An 18,448-nucleotide genomic window follows, 5' to 3' on the forward strand; every position below is an offset into this window, starting at 1 on the left:
AGGAAAGCTGTCTGGCTTGGAGGTTGCAATCCCAGGGAATTTTTCATCAGCGGGGAAGTCTCCATCACTACAGAGGAATCAAGGGAGAAGTCAGTCCCTGGTAAGTGAGATGCTCCCCCTAAACACCAACACAGCAGTCGTGTACCTTTCAAGGGGTTCAGGGGCAAGATGGGCAAGGCATTTCTACTAACTCTTCTTAAGGATCACGGACAGTGCCCTATGCTACGAGGTAAGCGGTGACTGCTGTAGTTCTTACTGGTGATCCTTTCCTGTCACTGATTCTCGGCTTTCTTTGTATTTCATAGGACTGTTGTCAGTCCAATACAAAATGAGTCTTATTTTTAAAAACCTGAAATGTTTTACAGAGCCTAGCATTCTCATATAGGGTCCTTTCCATTCTCCCCACTTTCCCGAGAGGCCAAGAACACTTCACACCATGAACTAGGAGAGGGGGTAGAGCCCTTTCTGATGAAATACATCAACAAAGACAGAGTCTTAGCCTGCTTGCTCTCTGGACAGGATCTCGGACCACAAGGTCTTCAATCCTGGTATAAATGAAGGAAGTGAGGACAGTTCAACTGGCACTCTGATAACAAGAGTTCTGAAACACCTTCCAAAGAGACTATAGCAGTAGATGAGGGAAGGGAGTGCTACAGTGTGGCAGTACAGGGGGAATGATCGGCTACAGCAGTGAAAAGTGTGGTACCGATTGGTGTGCTCTCGGGGTTCTTGTACATGTAGCATAGATGACCTCTGCAGTGGCCCTCCCACCTTCCCACCTGCATTAGGTGTTCTTTTTTTTTGTAATTTATGTTTATGTATTTATTTACTGTTTGAACTTATTTATTCTACGTATTTATTTTTTTGGCTGCACTGGGTCTCTCATTGCTGTGCACGGGCTTTCTCTAGTTGGCGGCTAGCGGGGGCTACTCTCGGTTGCGGTGTGCGGGCATCTCATCGCGGTGGCTTCTCTTGTTGCGGAGCATGGGCTGTAGGCACGTGGGCTTCGGTAGTTGAGGCTCACGGGCTCTAGAATGCAGGCTCCGTCGTTGTGGCACATGCGCTTAGTTGCTGCACGGCATGTGGGATCTTCGCAGACCAGGGCTCGAACCCGTGTCCCCTGCATTGGCAGGCGCCACCAGGGAAGCCCTAGGTGTTCTCATATAGAGTCTAAAAACAGAGAGCACTGAGAGAAGGTAGTGGTTATTAAAGGCTCAGGATCTAAATTCTACCGGCCTCTACACCCCTTCCCAGCTGTCGATTTGACCCCATTTTTGAATGCCGACCTCATTCTTCAACTTTCTCTGGCGTTTGTTATACTCACCTTGAAAACTTGTTTCTGTGATGCGTTGAGCAGACACAGGGTGGCAGACTGCAGAGGTGGAAGCTGGTGGTCGGATATTTGTGGGCTGAATCTCCTTCAGTCCCATTCCCATTTCTGGTTGCCCAGAGGCCCGACTTCCTGTGTATGACGCCGAGCCGTAGGATTGCGGGCAGGAGCCAAGTTCTCCATACAGTAAAGACCCCAGTGTGCCTTGGTTATAGTAATATACCTGGCTCCCTTCCTGGCAGGGAAGTGGCAGGCGGCTCTGCCCCTGATTTGGAATCTGAGATGGTGTTCCCTGAGCAAGGCTGGCAGAAAGCGATGGATGTAGAGGGACCATGTTCTTGGCGTCTGAAGTTTTATCATACTGGGCTGCCAGAGACATGGAGGAGGCAGCTGTGTGGCGGTCAGTGAGTGCCAGAGTAAAGTCTCCGAGTGAAGAAGAATTCTTTTCAGTGCTTGCTGTGATGTCCCACTCAAGAACACCTGGATAGGAAGCAGCTGAAGTGGAGATCTGGCTGTGGTCAGTAACTCCAGATAACATAGTCGTGCTAGAATGTTGGTAAAGGTAGGCACTACCCATGAGTGTCTGGAAAGGGGTACCAGTAGCCGATGCCGAACTGACGGCAGGGGCAGAGACTCTGGAGAAGTTGCAGACACTTCGTGTTAGGGAAGTTGCATTGCTCACCACAGGAGGAGAATGCTGCAGAGAATTTAGAGTTCCAAGTAGAGATGGATGTTGGAAATTTTCTGTAAGAACAAGAGGGTCATGAAAAACTCAGGGAGGTTGAGAAATTCTCACTACGTTTGAGGAACGGCATCATCTGAAGGTTCTTGCTATCAGGACACCTCTACTATCACTACTTCCTGAGAAACCCAAAATCAGACAGTTAATGATGGCTGTAAGGACTGAGCAGTTTTCCACTCTTCTCTATTAACTGCCTGTGCTCCCATCTTGGGCACAGACGGGCAGAAGAGCCAAGTGGTATGGTTCAGAGATTGTTCTCTAGGCTGGAAGCAACCTTCTCCCTGCCCTGTCTTTCCCTTCAGCCTGCACTCGTATTGACTTCTATGCTATTTCCTAGACTGGAAGCATTTTAGAACTAGGAGGCCCTTAGAGAACTTCGATGTTCTCAGTCTCATTTCGTGAGTAAGGAAACTGAGGCTCAGAGAGGTCGGGTTGACTTGTTCAAGTTCTCTCATTATGTTAGTATCATTACCAGGTTTCAGAACCTAAGTATCCTGACTTCCTTGCCAGGACTCCACTCTGAGCATGATACTGCCAGAAAGCAGGAGAAATAGAACTTATAATATAGGCATTTTTTTTGTCCATTAGAAAACAGTACGGCTATTACCATGGTCGTCTTCAGTGTCTCCCTTTGCTTGTGCAGTTCCCACGCTATTACCTAGAGGTGACGTACAGCTCAGTCCAACTGGTGAATTGAAAGAGTCATTTTTGCCCTCTTCAAGCCCGGTTTCTCATCCTACCTCAAAATGATTACCCGAAAGTGGATTTCTTAAGTGCTTTTGGAAAGGGAAAAGTTATCTGATTACTTCAGATTCCTCACCTGTAAAGTGGTTATAACACCACCACCAATAATAATAGCAGTAATAATTAATAGATGAATAAGCTGATCTGTTGCGTATGATTTATATGGAGGAAGATACAATAAGTTCTAGAAAGACAAAGAAAAATCATGACAAGCATATTACGTTAACGAAAAAGAAATCCATAGATATTAATGAAAACTGGGGTATGTGGCAAGTATCGAAGCCTAATGAATTTACTAACAAATGGCATTCTGTACCATCCATGCAATATTATGAAAGTGAATTTTGCCCACTCTAGTTTAGTGAATACTATTAACCAGAAGACACGATGGAGGTGATAGAGGTGAATGAATTCCTAGCCAATGCATACAGACAGAGAAGGTATGTCAGTAAAAAATGCATAACAAGCAACAGAATGCAATAAATGTGCATGTATAGGTAGCCACAACACATATAGACAAGTATTTCAATGAAAACCGGTACGAAGCAGACAGCAAAATAATAAGTGTAAAAGAGTTTCATTATTGTGCTCCTTCATATTTTTACCCAGCAAGTAAGAGGTATTAAGCCTAGGAGAAATATATATTTCAATGAATATAGCTTATATAATAAGCAGAAAGGAAGCTTAAAATGTATCAGGAAGGTTTTTGGATTTATCCTAGAACTTAGATTAGAATCATCTTCAGCATCCAAGAAGATGGCATCCCAAAACCTCAAAAAACCATCATGCCTAGAATCCAATTAAAAAAGATTTTCAAATGTAAGAAAATCCACAGGACTCCACAATATGGTTTTCGATAAACGTGGATGTTTGTTTGTTTTGTTTCTTTGGCCGCGCCGCGTGGCCCTGGCCGTGAAAGCACCGAGTCCTAAGCACTGGACCGCCAGGGAATTCCCTAAGTGGGGGGAATTAGAGATGTGGGGCTTGACTTTTTCTTCTTCTTCTTCTTCTTCGGTAGCTAAGATCTACAAGCGAACGATGGCTGTTGATCAATGTGCTCTCTGTGTTAGGAAGGAAATAACTGTAAAAATGAAAAGCAGCCTTGCCTTAGAACCTACATATCACACCAAGGAAAATAGTCCTTCTGATTCAATTTAGAAGATATCACTTAAAATGTTGAATTGGTGAAATGTCTACCTAGTTTAAAAATTAGAAAGAATAAAACACTGAAAAGCAGCCCCCTAGATAACCACTGTGGTTGCTTGTTTATAGGAGGCATCATTTCTAAAACGTATTTCTAAAATGTTTATATTCAAAACTGTCAAGTGGCCAACTGTATTCAGAGAGGCAATAAAAGAAAGAAAACGGAGTATGACTTTTCTGATAAGCTGCCTTTCCCGGTGATCCCCTGTTCTGGCCTTACTTTCCTTCTTAAGTCTGTTAATGTAAGGGTTTGCTACCATCAACTTGGTTTTGCCCTGCTCTGAGCAGGTTTCCCTCTGTGCTGTTTCTGCTTTAATTGAAAATCTTTGGTTCCCATCAGCATTCCATTGCAAACTCCGTTTTTCTTGAGAGCTCCTCTATGCTTTCCCTCTTCATTCTTACATTTTCTCCCATCTCTTGGTGCCTGTTGGCCTGTGCTAATGAAAACCGTCCTAAACTTCCTTACGCTCGACTCTGTGCCTCCCTGTAGAGCCCAGTACTCTCCATCCTCTCTCCCTATTCTCTCTTTTCAACTAGTCGAAATCCTAGTGGAGGGAGACCATTAGAGATGAAACATCTTGGTATATATTGCTAGTTTTCTATGTCCCCTGGCTTTTCTGTGTTTCTGTTGAAACACTCTTGAGAAGTGTCTGATTTCGTTTTCTACATGGGTACCCTTTAAGGCTCAATACTGGAAAAGAAGGGGATCAGAGTGATCAACCCAATGTGGTATCCTAACGTAACAGTTAAGGAAAGCAACAGGCTTTGTGAGACAGCCAGTGATTTGTCCAAAGTCACACAGATAGTAAACGTCAAAGTCAAAAGTGAAATTAGGTCTCCAGACTTGTAGTTCAATACTTTCCCTCATTATTCCATGCTATTTTGAATCTCCTACTCAATTTAGGGGCAAAAGAAATCGAACGCAAAACTTTCCAAAGTTTCTTTTCTTACCTGACATGGTCAGAGAAGAGGAAGCATCCACTGCAGGTACAAGGGATGAGGAGACAACACTAGAGGATGTCTGAGTGGCTGCAGCTGAACGGCGCACGTGTCCAGTACAGAGGTCACTGGTTACTGGTCCAAACAGCTCCACGGAAACCCCAAGGCTCTACCAAGTGGTAGTAGGTTTGGGAGGAGAGTGATGTCACAAAGCAGGCAGTTGAAAGGTATGAGAGAGCCAATAGGGAGGTCCGATCCCCAACAGGAAGGCGGGCTTGGGTGAAGAGAGTGTAGGAGAGCTAAAACAACACCTGAGTTTCTGAGCTTTGGGGAGGAGGAAATCCTAGAAGACAGATTTACCTCCCCCAGGCTCTTCCATTAGGGAAATCATTGCAACATTTCTTACAGACGTTCATTAATACACTGAACTAAGAGTTACTTATATTCTACAGAGTATTCTATTTTATGTATCATATACTTAGAGCTATATAGATCTTCTTTAATTAATAATCCTTAGGAAGGAAAGAGCCATCTAGTTTGAACTATTACAGTTGTTCTGAAATCAGATGTGTCTAATGAGTGAACTGATAGCAGCTTTTAAGGAGCCAAAGTAGGGATTAAGAAGCTCTCTTTGTAACTTGGTTCAAGAGTAGGGTGAAGTTTCTTGAGTGTACCTTGTGGAGAATGTTGTGGTCCAAGGCTCTTCTCTTTTAGTTTCTTCTCCTTGACTCCTACCTTCCTTGGGCTGGGCTAGGCTGGGGGCCAGGTTGGACTTGCGACTTAACATTTCTCTTCCGCTTTCTCTTTTTTTTTTTTCTTCCATTATGGGCATTGCTTCGAGGACAAGCCTTGATCTTGCATTGGACGTTACTTCCTGTCAACTTCCAGCAGCAGGAGTCTTCTTTTCAGTGCTTGATGCTTCACGAAATAGACTCTGCCCGTTGGCAGCAAATACCAGAGAGCTAGGAGACAGAGCTGGTTGCAGACCTTTCCTCTTCCAGCCTTTGGTTGCAATTGTTTGGCCCATAATTTGCTAGCTCTAGTTCCTTGGGCCACACAGGTATCCTGCCATCTCCAGCTCTTGTTATATGTGAGAGACATTCTGAACACTGTCCCTTTTTCTTTGCACAGAAGTATATACAGTGTGGCAGTTACTGTAATCTCCTCCGCCTTGCAAACAGCCACTCTAGAATCTTGGACCTCTAGGACTCTCTGTCTTGCATGCTTGGGGGCAAGGCCAAGCAAAATGAAGAGGAGAATAATTAGAGAAAGAGGAGGACGTTGGTGGAGAATTGGGAGCAGGTAAGGTGAAAGGGCACAGGAGAAAAGAGATGCATGTAGACTTTTTGGTTTCTGTGGGAAACAGGTTGACACACTTGGGCCTCATTTGGTATTAACAGAACAGAGAGTTAAAGATCTAAGTAGCTAGATAGTGTGCAGCAACTGCCATGAAGTCTGTACACTGAAGAGAAGAGTCTCACATCTAGTTTTCATTTTGTTTTATGTCATAGTACCTTATTTATAGCATTCACTGGTGTGTTTGTAGAATACAGATGTTTTCAAATGCTCTGGTTTTGTCTACATGGTTATCTCCTTGTCCTGTTTGTAAGGAATCCAACATTGTAAGACATATTGCATGTTTTTCTCTTGACGATTGTTGACCTTGAAGCGTCATGAACTAACTTGAGCTGTTGGATTCTGTGGAGAAACGTTCAAAAGGGTCTGTGAAAAAGGCACTGTGGTGAGTCGCATTATGCACCCGAGCGTAAGGAGCAGATATCTGCCACCAGCCCAGCTTGGCCTGGATTGCCTCTGTTTTAGTTCCCCTGGTTAGTGCTTTTCTCCCTAACCACTCTTGTGACTGTGATAATGTGAGTAAGGGCGGAGTTGCTAATGATCTATGTGTGAGGTAAGCTGGTTTGAGGGAGGAAATCTATGGACCTAGTCATTTTCCTTGGTGGTAAGCTTTCAGGGGTGCAGAGATGGATCTTCCTGGGGCCTTTTCTGGTCCCAGGAAGATATCGCATAGATGGGACCTCCCAAGACACACATTGAATCTTTAGGCCTGTTTTTCCTATTATGAGGTACGAGTTTCTTCACTGATGGGGATGATGCTTATCTGAGAAGAAATTGTGAAAGGTGGTGTAGTGTAGAGGTGTGGCTTAAGCTTTTAAGTTTTCCTCCAGGTTTTTCCCCTAAGCTTCCTACTTCGGACGGCCTACTTACATGATACTAGTAGGTGATGTCCGGCTAACAACTTCCTAAATATACCTGCAAGCCAGATCAGTGTCTCTTTTCTCTGTATTCCCATGGAAATCAAGAGTCCCGCCGAATTTTCCATCGAAACAGTTGATTTGTGTTGTCTCTAGGAATTCTAAAGGGCGTACCGTTGCTTCCTAACCGGTGTCATTTGGGAGATCCGCCTCTGTACGTTCAAATGATTAATTTTGAGACTTTGCTCATGTGTGCAGTAAACCCTTGAATTCCCTAAGACCTTCCTTTCCTCCATCTCCTACCCCATTAAGCCCGCTTCAGTTCATCTCCTGAATTTCTTTGGAATCTGTCAGCCAGCTCTTCCTCAACTTCCTAATACTGAACTTGCCTGTCTGTTGCGATTAGGTCCTAACTGGTGTCCATATATCTTGTTTCCTTCCAATCCACTCTTCACACAAGAAACCTTCAAAGCAAGTTGGAACGTTGCTCATAAACATCGCTCACAAGCATTGTTTTGAGAATAGAAAACACACTGTTGGCCTTTAAGACTCTGCGTGGTCTAGAATCCTCTCTGCTTCTCTAGCCCCATCTTGTGCCACTTTTGCCCTCACTTTCTATGCTTCAGATACACTGAATTAACCTTAGTTCTCACTCATCTGACAGAAGTCAGTTCAGATACTATTTTTCACTGTGATTCCTAGCATTAAGGAATTTGATTATCAGGTTTTGTATGAGGACTATTTCATCAGGGGTACAGAAGTTCTGGCCATCTCTGGTTTTGGATATCCCTTATTTGTTGAGACCTTTGCGTTGTTTGGTTGCCTTTTGTCTGTTTTCCAGATGGGAAAACAGGAACAAGGGAAGTATAGGTTATTACTAGGTGGGGTTGAACAAGTGGAGCAGCAAACTGCAAAGCAGAAAGAAGAGGGACGTACTATAGAGGGATATGACTTCCATTCTCAAGGCGCCTGCATCCTGTGCAGGGAGACAGCCTAACATAAAATGTGCCTAACAACAAATATATTGACTTCTTACTAAAAATCTCCAGTTCATAGAACCGAGGGGTTTGTACCTTCTCCTTTAAAAGTGATAGTCCTGGGACTTCCCCGGTGGTCCCGTGGTGAAGACTCTGCGCTTCCAACGCAGCAGGCGTGGGTTCAATCCCTGGTTGGGGAGCTAAGATCCCACATGCTGCACAGCCAAAGAAATTTTTGTCGAACGTTATACTCCTGTATTGTTGGCTTTAGTGGTTTAGATTTTGTTGTACTGTTAAGAAGATTTCAGTTTATTTACCGGGAACAAACAACACATAATGTAAAAATAGTTTCCCAGAAACGATTTCCATCATTCTCTTCCTCCCTTTCTCCCGCAGACTGGTGTTTCACCTTGACAAGTTCTCTGTCATTCCATAGGAAAGCTGTCTGGCTTGGAGGTTGCAATCCCAGGGAATTTTTCATCAGCGGGGAAGTCTCCATCACTACAGAGGAATCAAGGGAGAAGTCAGTCCCTGGTAAGTGAGATGCTCCCCCTAAACACCAACACAGCAGTCGTGTACCTTTCAAGGGGTTCAGGGGCAAGATGGGCAAGGCATTTCTACTAACTCTTCTTAAGGATCACGGACAGTGCCCTATGCTACGAGGTAAGCGGTGACTGCTGTAGTTCTTACTGGTGATCCTTTCCTGTCACTGATTCTCGGCCTTCTTTGTATTTCATAGGACTGTTGTCAGTCCAATACAAAATGAGTCTTATTTTTAAAAACCTGAAATGTTTTACAGAGCCTAGCATTCTCATATAGGGTCCTTTCCATTCTCCCCACTTTCCCGAGAGGCCAAGAACACTTCACACCATGAACTAGGAGAGGGGGTAGAGCCCTTTCTGATGAAATACATCAACAAAGACAGAGCCTTAGCCTGCTTGCTCTCTGGACAGGATCTCGGACCACAAGGTCTTCAATCCTGGTATAAATGAAGGAAGTGAGGACAGTTCAACTGGCACTCTGATAACAAGAGTTCGGAAACACCTTCCAAAGAGACTATAGCAGTAGATGAGGGAAGGGAGTGCTACAGTGTGGCAGTACAGGGGGAACGATCGGCTACAGCAGTGAAAAGTGTGGTACCGATTGGTGTGCTCTCGGGGTTCTTGTACATGTAGCATAGATGACCTCTACAGTGGCCCTCCCACCTTCCCACCTGCATTAGGTGTTCTTTTTTTTTGTAATTTATGTTTATGTATTTATTTACTGTTTGAACTTATTTATTCTACGTATTTATTTTTTTGGCTGCACTGGGTCTCTCATTGCTGTGCACGGGCTTTCTCTAGTTGGCGGCTAGCGGGGGCTACTCTCGGTTGCGGTGTGCGGGCATCTCATCGCGGTGGCTTCTCTTGTTGCGGAGCATGGGCTGTAGGCACGTGGGCTTCGGTAGTTGAGGCTCACGGGCTCTAGAATGCAGGCTCCGTCGTTGTGGCACATGCGCTTAGTTGCTGCACGGCATGTGGGATCTTCGCAGACCAGGGCTCGAACCCGTGTCCCCTGCATTGGCAGGCGCCACCAGGGAAGCCCTAGGTGTTCTCATATAGAGTCTAAAAACAGAGAGCACTGAGAGAAGGTAGTGGTTATTAAAGGCTCAGGATCTAAATTCTACCTGTCTCTACACCCCTTCCCAGCTGTCGATTTGACCCCATTTTTGAATGCCGACCTCATTCTTCAACTTTCTCTGGCGTTTGTTATACTCACCTTGAAAACTTGTTTCTGTGATGCGTTGAGCAGACACAGGGTGGCAGACTGCAGAGGTGGAAGCTGGTGGTCGGATATTTGTGGGCTGAATCTCCTTCAGTCCCATTCCCATTTCTGGTTGCCCAGAGGCCCGACTTCCTGTGTATGACGCCGAGCCGTAGGATTGCGGGCAGGAGCCAAGTTCTCCATACAGTAAAGACCCCAGTGTGCCTTGGTTATAGTAATATACCTGGCTTCCGTCCTGGCAGGGAAGTGACAGGCGGCTCTGCCCCTGATTTGGAATCTGAGATGGTGTTCCCTGAGCAAGGCTGCCAGAAAGCGATGGATGTAGAGGGACCATGTTCTTGGCGTCTGAAGTTTTATCATCCTGGGCTGCCAGAAACATGGAGGAGGCAGCTGTGTGGCGGTCAGTGAGTGCCAGAGTAAAGTCTCCGAGTGAAGAAGAATTCTTTTCAATGCTTGCTGTGATGTCCCACTCAAGAACACCTGGATAGGAAGCAGCTGAAGTGGAGATCTGGCTGTGGTCAGTAACTCCAGATAACATAGTCGTGCTAGAATGTTGGTAAAGGTAGGCACTACCCATGAGTGTCTGGAAAGGGGTACCGGTAGCCGATGCCGAACTGACGGCAGGGGCAGAGACTCTGGAGAAGTTGCAGACGCTTCGTGTTAGGGAAGTTGCATTGCTACAACAGATTTTTAAGCAACAGAGCAATCCAGCCAAGTTTATATTTTAGAGAGAGAACATCTTCCATGTGGAGGATCAGTTGAAATAGAAGAGATTGTTAGAATTGTAGGGCGGTAGTATTCCAGGCAGGAGATGACGAATGCCAGACACCACCTAGTCACAGACATAGCTTTTGCAGAGATCAGCTACATGTTGTTGTTTTTTATTTACTCTCTCATATAATTTTTTTTAAGTCCTGGACCACAAAATACTGTGGCATCGTTGGAAAAATCTGAGACTCGATTCTAGTCTTTTTTCTGTTTGCCTGCTCTGCAGCTTGGGCTTACGTTCTCAAGCCTTACTTTTTCATTGTGAAATAAGAACGGTGCTACTTAACCCGAGAACTCCCCAGGCACATAGACCCGTGGCGTGTGAGGAGCAGTGAAGGAGAGAAGGAATGGAAGTGCTTTGGGGACCCCAAGAGCCCTTCAGAAACCGTTTGTTCTTTTTAATATTGAGCATTAAAAGTGAAGGCATTCCATTTGTTTCACTCAAAAACAAATTCTGTTCTTCTGATAGCCTGTTTTTTTTTTCCACTCCCTTTTTCTATAGTCAGATCAGTTCCTGATGGGCATTCTCCAGTCCACACTATTGCATCTGATTGGAGGCTATGCAAAATTTCCCAGAGACAATGAATTTTGACTGTATAGTAGTTAATTCTTTATAGTACGTTCCTGCAAAAACACTCTTTTCTTCAGAGTTTTTCCTTTTCAGGATAGTGGTAGTGTTGTGGTAACTAATAAAGGCTACTCTTCAGAAAATTGTATAACTCGTTTTTAGTGTATCTACTTCGCTTACTTAATTCCATATTCCCTGTTTTCTAGACAGACTTCTTGGTGTCCACTGTACCCATGGTTTCAACAGGACTGGCTACCTCATGTGCAGGTGAGTTGCCAACCCCAAGAGGCAGAGCATGTTTAAATTGTTCTGTTTACAATAGTAATGTAAGCTAATGTAAGCTGAATGCAAAAAATGCAGTCAGAGAAGTGTATGAAGTGGAAGGCAATTTTGCCCCCTACTCAGATGTTACCACCAGTAATAATTTAGCACATATTTTTTCAGACGTAAAAAATGCAGATATAAGCATATACAATGGTCCCTTGGTATCTGCAGGGGGATTGGTTTTAGGACTCCCCATGGATCCGAAAATCCTCGGATGCTCAAGTCCCGTATGTAAAATGGTGTAGTACAGTCGGGCTTCCATATCTGCAGGTTATGGAACCGTTGGATATACAGAACTGACTGTACCTGTGATTTAATGGTATAGTGTTTTAGACATTCTGGTTTATAATTTAATATATGGAGGACATCTTCGTCTGACAATATTTGGAGACCTCATTCTTATTTATTTATTATTCTTTTTTTTCCTCCAAATTTGCTTTATGTAGTTGGATATAAATAAATGAGCACAAACTTAAGCAAGATACATGTAACAATTTAATAGAACCTGATACTCTTAATTCTTTCAGTGTTTCTCCAACTCATCATGGGGCTCGTAAGAAAAGTAACCAACATGGATACTACTACAGTTGAATGTCAAATCTTTAAGTGCTTAGGACATACTAAATCCTTGTATAATGCACTTATGAGGAACCCTTCAAGAGACTTGTGTTTTGTATGTAGCAAAAAGTGTTAAGAGTCAAATATTCAACTCAGTATAAAATAATAAGAAACACTTCTGATTTGTTAGGTTGAGATTGCTTCTCCTTTTACTAATGAATGATTGTTTTAGCTGTAATATCACTGAGCTGAACAAATATGTCACCTTGGAGTACATAAGGAAAAATAAACACATGCTAAATGGGTAAAACATTACAACTACATCTTTACTAGACCATCTCTACTAACGCTTCAGAAACTTAGAGATTTAGAGTGTTCTTACGTTAATTGCAAGAAAAATAGAAAGAGAGAAATTCCTTCTTTTTTGAGATCACAGCTGTGAAGTCGTGATTATACAAATTCTTCATTTGTGTGCAAAACATGAAACACATTTCTCTTAATTCTCCCTGCTTAGAATTGTCAGTCAACTAGCAGGACTTTCCTTCCAAGAAACAAGAGACTGAGATGTGTTTTATATAACTTCAATAACCTCAGCACTACAGTAAGAAGACATGCAGTATCCTTTTGCTGTGCTTCAAGACAACAGGGAAGGAGGTCACAGGAAAGAAGAAATCAAAATGGTTACAACTGAGAAACTTTTCTCAGTGTAACCATGGTGCCACTTTCATTTTTACATAAGCATGGTGGCATAATTCAAGCTCAATACATCAGAATTCTTAATATTTAAAATTTACCTTGACTTTTAATTATCACCATGTTAACAACCAAAATAATTTGACGAAACTCATAAGAAAGGGTAATGTTAATAAACCCCACTTTACTAGAGTTAGTTTCTGGACACATTAGCTCATTTTTTTTATAGAAGAGGGACAGTGAATCTCAGTTGGCTTACAAGCTAGGAGATCACTTTGAATTCTGCATTTCTTAACTGCAAACAGATATAGCACTTGTAACAGGTTATAACTGGTTTTCAGCTGGTTTTCAAGCACAGAGCCAGCCCCAACAGTAATAGTACACTATTGAAAAAGACCTAAGGCAATGAATTCCATTTCCAGTGGAAAGAAAGAATCGTATGGTCTTGGACAAACAATTCTGATGGTTTACTTAACAGTCACTTAGTAGTTCTTCCTTGCTCATAGAGCTTTATGACTTTTTTGAGGAGTGAAGCATTCAGCTTGAGTGGATAAATCCTTGTTAGGCTAAGACAATCATTATCATATCCCTCTTTGCCATGAATTGTCTTACGAATGGTCATATCAGTCTGTTTTGGCAAATGAGTAATTAAGGGAAGGCTGTTATTGTGCTTATGAGAATGATATTTTTCTCTGAGAAAAGATAAATAGGCATTAGGAAAATGACCATTTGGGCTCTTTTTCTGCTTCCTCCTTGTTTTGTGAGAATATGATATTTGGTTTTACAGCAGCCATCTTGTGACCCTGAGATGATCATATGCCAATAATGACAAATGGTAGATTAGAAAGAACCAGCAAAGACAGAAAACAGCAACATCAATAGTAACAACAATCACAGCAAAAGAACAATGGGACCTTAACTTGTGGAGTTCCTATAAAGTAAAAAATATAAGTGCTCTATGTTTATTCTAAAACAAAAAAAGAACTATGCAAACCAGCTTAAAACTCCTTTTTTTGTGCCAGTGTTCTAAAATGTGGCTTTTCATAAAACCTTGACCCAAATGCCAGCAACTTCAGAAAAGAATTTGGGTAGGGGGAAGAAGAAAGTTATCTCACTTAGGAAAAACAACCACTATCTTTATCCTAATCTTTGGCACACAGTTGAAACATATATAGCTGCTGTAACACTTTACACAATTCCTATGTACTGGAGGAATAACAAGATCTAAATAACAATTATATTTTTCAACACTGGGTGAAGGCTTTACATAAAAATACCATCCTCCTTTTTCCCCCTAAATTTCTAAAATATCACGTGCTTTTCCCCAACATCTGCAGCCGTTCAGGAATTTTTAGGAAACTTTCATGCATGATCTTAATTCCTAATCCCTGGCTCTTTGGGCTCAACCACAAAAGATCAAAACCACCAAAAATGATGGTTCACTTGAAGTCAGGTGAGAGACACTGGCTCAGTTAGTCTCGTAGGACAAAAGCAGTGCTGCATCAACTGTCTCCATGCAGGAGGGGCACGTGAAGGATCTCATCAGCCAGTCATCTGTACAGCCCAGGTGATCTGCATACACAGCAGAAATCAAATTGGGTTCTCATAAACAAAGTGCATCATACAGATCACACACTCCCCGATCTTTTTTTTAAATATTTGTTTTATTTTATTTATTCATTTATTTGGTTGCGCCGGGTCTTAATTGCAGTCGGTGGGCTCCTTAGTTGTGGCATGCAAACTCTTAGTTGCGGCATGCATGTGGGATCTAGTTCCCTGACCGGGGAACGAACCCGGGCCCCCTGCGTTGGGAGTGTGGAGTCTTTAGCCGCTGCACCACCAGGGAAGTCCCCCGGATCCTTTTTTCTGATCCATTTCTTCCAGGGTCATAAACTCCTTCAGGCTGATGCTGTATGAGGCCTATTCTTTGAGCTATCCTAATTTGCTCCTCTCAGCTGAGGTGCTAGGCGAGTCTGACTAGGTGTTGGATGAGAGACCAAAACTGGAACTTGATCCAGATATGGCAGCAGCAGCTCCTGATCCAGCTCCGTCCCCTTGCCAAAGCTAGCCCAGTCGGATTGAGACTTGTGAGGCAGGGAGATGTCATCCGAAGTGGGGGACTTAAGGCAGTTCCCCATCTTCCGGGGCTTGAGTGTGTGATCTGTGTGCTGTTTTGACAGTCTCCCAACCTCATTCTTTTTTTTTTTTTTAATTAGTTTATTTATTTATTTATTTTTGAATTTAAAAAATTTATTTATTTTTTATACAGCAGGTTCTTATTAGTTATCTATTTTATACATATTAGTGTATATATGTCAATCCCAATCTCCCAATTCATCTCACCACCACCGACCCCCGCCCTGCCCCGCTTTCCCCCCTTGATGTCCATACGTTTGTTCTCTACATCTGTGTCTCTATTTCTGCCTTGCAAACCGGTTCTTCTGTACCACTTTTCTAGATTCCACATATATGCATTAATATATAATATTTGTTTTTCTCTTTCTGACTGACTTCACTCTGTATGACAGTCTCGAGGTCCATCCACGTCTCTACAAATGACCCAAGTTCGTTCTTTTTTATCGCTGAGTAATATTCCATTGTATATGCGTACCACATCTTCTTTGTCCGTGCACCTGTCGATGGGCGTTTAGGTTGCTTCCGTGACCTAGCTATTGTGAATAGTGCTGCAGTGAACATTGGGGTGCATATGTCTTTTTGAATTATGGTTTTCTCTGGGTATATGCCCAGTAGTGGGATTACTGGGTCATATGGTAATTCTATTTTTAGTTTTTAAGGAACCTGCATACTGTTCTCCATAGTGGCTGTATCAGTTTACATTCCCACCAGCAGTGCAAGAGGGTTCCCTTTCCTCACATCCTCTCCAGCATTTGCTGTTTGTAGATTTTCTGATGATGCCCATTCTAAGCGGTGTGAGGTGATACCTCATTGTAGTTTTGATTTGCATTTCTTTAATAATTAGTGATGTTGAGCAGCTTTTCGTGTGCTTCTTGGCCATCTGTATGTCTTCTTTGGAGAAATGTCTATTTAGGTCTTCAGCCCATTTTTTGATTGGGTTGTTTGTGTTTTTAATAGTGAGCTGCATGACCTATTGATATATTTTGGAGATTAATCCTTTGTTGATCGGTTTATTTTTTTTTTTAAGGCTGCATTGTTCCTTTGCTTACTGATGAACATGTACAAGTCAGAAGTTTTTGATATTATAAAACATCAAAGTAATGAACATTCCTGTGTGAACATCTTTGAATATATATGCTTTGTCTCAGTTAACTTCACTCAGAATGGGACTTCTGCATCAAGGAGTTTATGCCCTTATGCTTTTTGTGGGTGTTGCTACACTGTACCAATGTATGGTTGTTCATGCAGGAAATACGTATTGAGCATCTGTTATGTTTAAGCACTGTGCTGGGTGCTAGCAAAAAGACTTGAGAAATTTTGTGAGTGAGGAGACTTGACCTGCCTGCCCTTTGTGAATTCTAGCAGTCCAGAGAGGGAATAGCTATTCAAGAATCACACTCTGCATGTAGAATTACAACTCTGACAGGTGCCAAGGAGAGGGACATGGTACCATGAGAGCATATTTTAGGGAGGATTTGATCTCATCATGGAGATTAGAGAAGGTTTAGGGATGTTTCAGCTGATATCTGAAGGATGAGTAGGTATTAACCAGATAGGGACGTTGGGGAGAGATTTCTGAGCATAAGGAATAGCAAAAGACCCTCTAAGAGGAAAGCATATGCTGTGTTGGAGGAACTGGCCAGGAAGGTGGGGCCGTTGGGGGAGCATGTCATTATAATGGAGCTGCAAGTGTGGGTAGGAGCTCGATCGTGCAGGCTTATGTTTAAGGTTTCAGACTTGAAGAGTAATAGAAAACCATTGAACTATTTTTGTTGAAGGTGAGTGTGTGGAACATACCCAATTGCATTTTCAACCTATCGTTTTGCTACCGAGTGGAGAATACACTGCAGGGAGAAAGAGTGGAAGCAAGGAAGCAAGTTAGGAGACTTGTGTAGAAATTGGGCATAATGGTGGCTTGGACCAGGGTATGGTGGTCATTTTGGTGGAAAGATGTGGACAGATTCTAGAGGTATGTAGGCAGTATCATTGTCAGCACTGGTGGTGGGTTGAGGATGAGGGTGAGGGAGAAATAGCTGTCAGTGATGGTGATTCCTAAGTTTCTGGCTCCTGTGGTTGATTAGATAGGGTTTTTTAGATATGATGTTAATATTTGTCCTAATTTGTCTTTTGTTATTTGTTGGTTCTTGATGAATACTCTTGTCATATTAAGTCTCCTGTTTTTAGTGTACAAAGCATTTTGACCGAAACTGACCGTTGTATGTTATCAGATAACTTTTTAACATCTGCCAGTTTGGTCCTGTATTTTATTCTCTTTCATTTATTGATTAAATTGTTGTATTAATGTAAATAACTATATTAATAGATTTTCTAAAGTTGCGTTATCCTTGCATCCTTGGTCCTTGGAATAAAGCCTGTTTTTTTTTTTTTTTTTTTTTTTTTTTTGGCTGTGTTGGGTCTTTGTTTCTATGCGAGCGCTTTCCCTAGTTGCGGCAAGCGGGGGCCACTGTTCATCGCGGTGGGCGGGCCTCTCACTATCGCGGCCTCTCTTGTTGCAGAGCACGGGCTCCAGACGCGCAGGCTCAGTAGTTGTGGCTCACGGACCCAGTCGCTCCGGGGCATGTGCGATCTTCCCAGACCAGAGCTCGAATCCGTGTCCCGTGCATTGGCAGGCAGATTCTCAACACTGCGCCACCAGGGAAACTCCGGAATAAAGCCTTTTTGTAGTCATGGTATATATCATGCTTTAATAATTATTGATTAGATATGCTGATATTTTCTTAGGATTTTTCTATCTGTATTTGTAAAGCACAATTGGACCTTTTTTTGCAAAAACTTGATTTTCTTTCCTTTTTATTTACAAATGACTCGAATTTTGTTGTTTTGTAGATATTTGATTGATGTAGAAGGCATGTGGCCAGATGATGCAATTGAATGTAAGTATAAGGGTTGTCACTACTTTTCCCTTGTTATAAAATTTGAAGGGAGAAATGTAAGGGAATTTCTCAAATTTTGGAAAAATAGAAAAGTCTGTAATTCATTTGTTCTGACATACGATAACCTTTTACCAAAAGTTTATAAAGGGATGTATCTGGAAATAGCAAGATATAATAGCCTGAATAATTAGTCAGTGGATTTCAGCATTTTTTTTTTCTTTTTAAAATTTATTTAATTAATTAATTTACTTTTGATATTATATCCACTGCCCCACCAAGGAAGTCCCTTTTTCTTCCTTCCTTCTTTCCTTCCTCCCTTCCTTCCTTCCTTCCTTTAAAGCTCCAAGTCATTTAAAATACATGACTTCTTACTAAAAATCTCCAGTTCATAGAACCAAGGGGTTTATAACTTCTCCTTTAAAAGTGATATTCCTGGGACTTCCCTGGTGGTCCCGTGGTGAAGACTCTGCGCTTCCAATGCAGCAGGCGTGGGTTCAACCCCTGGTTGGGGAGCTAAGATCCCACATGCTGCGCAGCCAAAGAACTTTTTTTCAAAAGTTATATTCCTGTATTATTGACTTTAGTGGTTTAGATT

The 18,448-nt window shown here is 42.5% G+C and overlaps 1 protein-coding gene across 12 annotated transcripts in view; it reads left to right on the top strand.

The window, feature by feature from the left end:
* Positions 1–18,448, top strand: part of LOC309611802 (uncharacterized protein) — a 198,837-nt gene that overhangs the window by 166,824 nt on the left and 13,565 nt on the right. For 2 of the 12 annotated variants that reach the window (XR_014234751.1, XM_082356661.1), the window contains 3 exons: positions 11,455–11,515; positions 17,476–17,649; positions 17,807–17,853. Coding sequence is in view for 3 of the 12 variants with exons in the window: in XM_082356661.1 (XP_082212787.1) it covers positions 11,455–11,515; positions 17,476–17,649; positions 17,807–17,814 (243 nt within the window). In the remaining 9 variants the exon portion in view is untranslated. The other 10 variants (XR_014234748.1, XR_014234745.1, XR_014234749.1 and 7 more) reach the window with 10 other exon arrangements.

This window comes from Balaenoptera borealis (assembly GCF_965194805.1).
Source record: "Balaenoptera borealis genome assembly, chromosome: 15".
NCBI classification, from domain to species: Eukaryota; Metazoa; Chordata; class Mammalia; order Artiodactyla; family Balaenopteridae; genus Balaenoptera; species Balaenoptera borealis.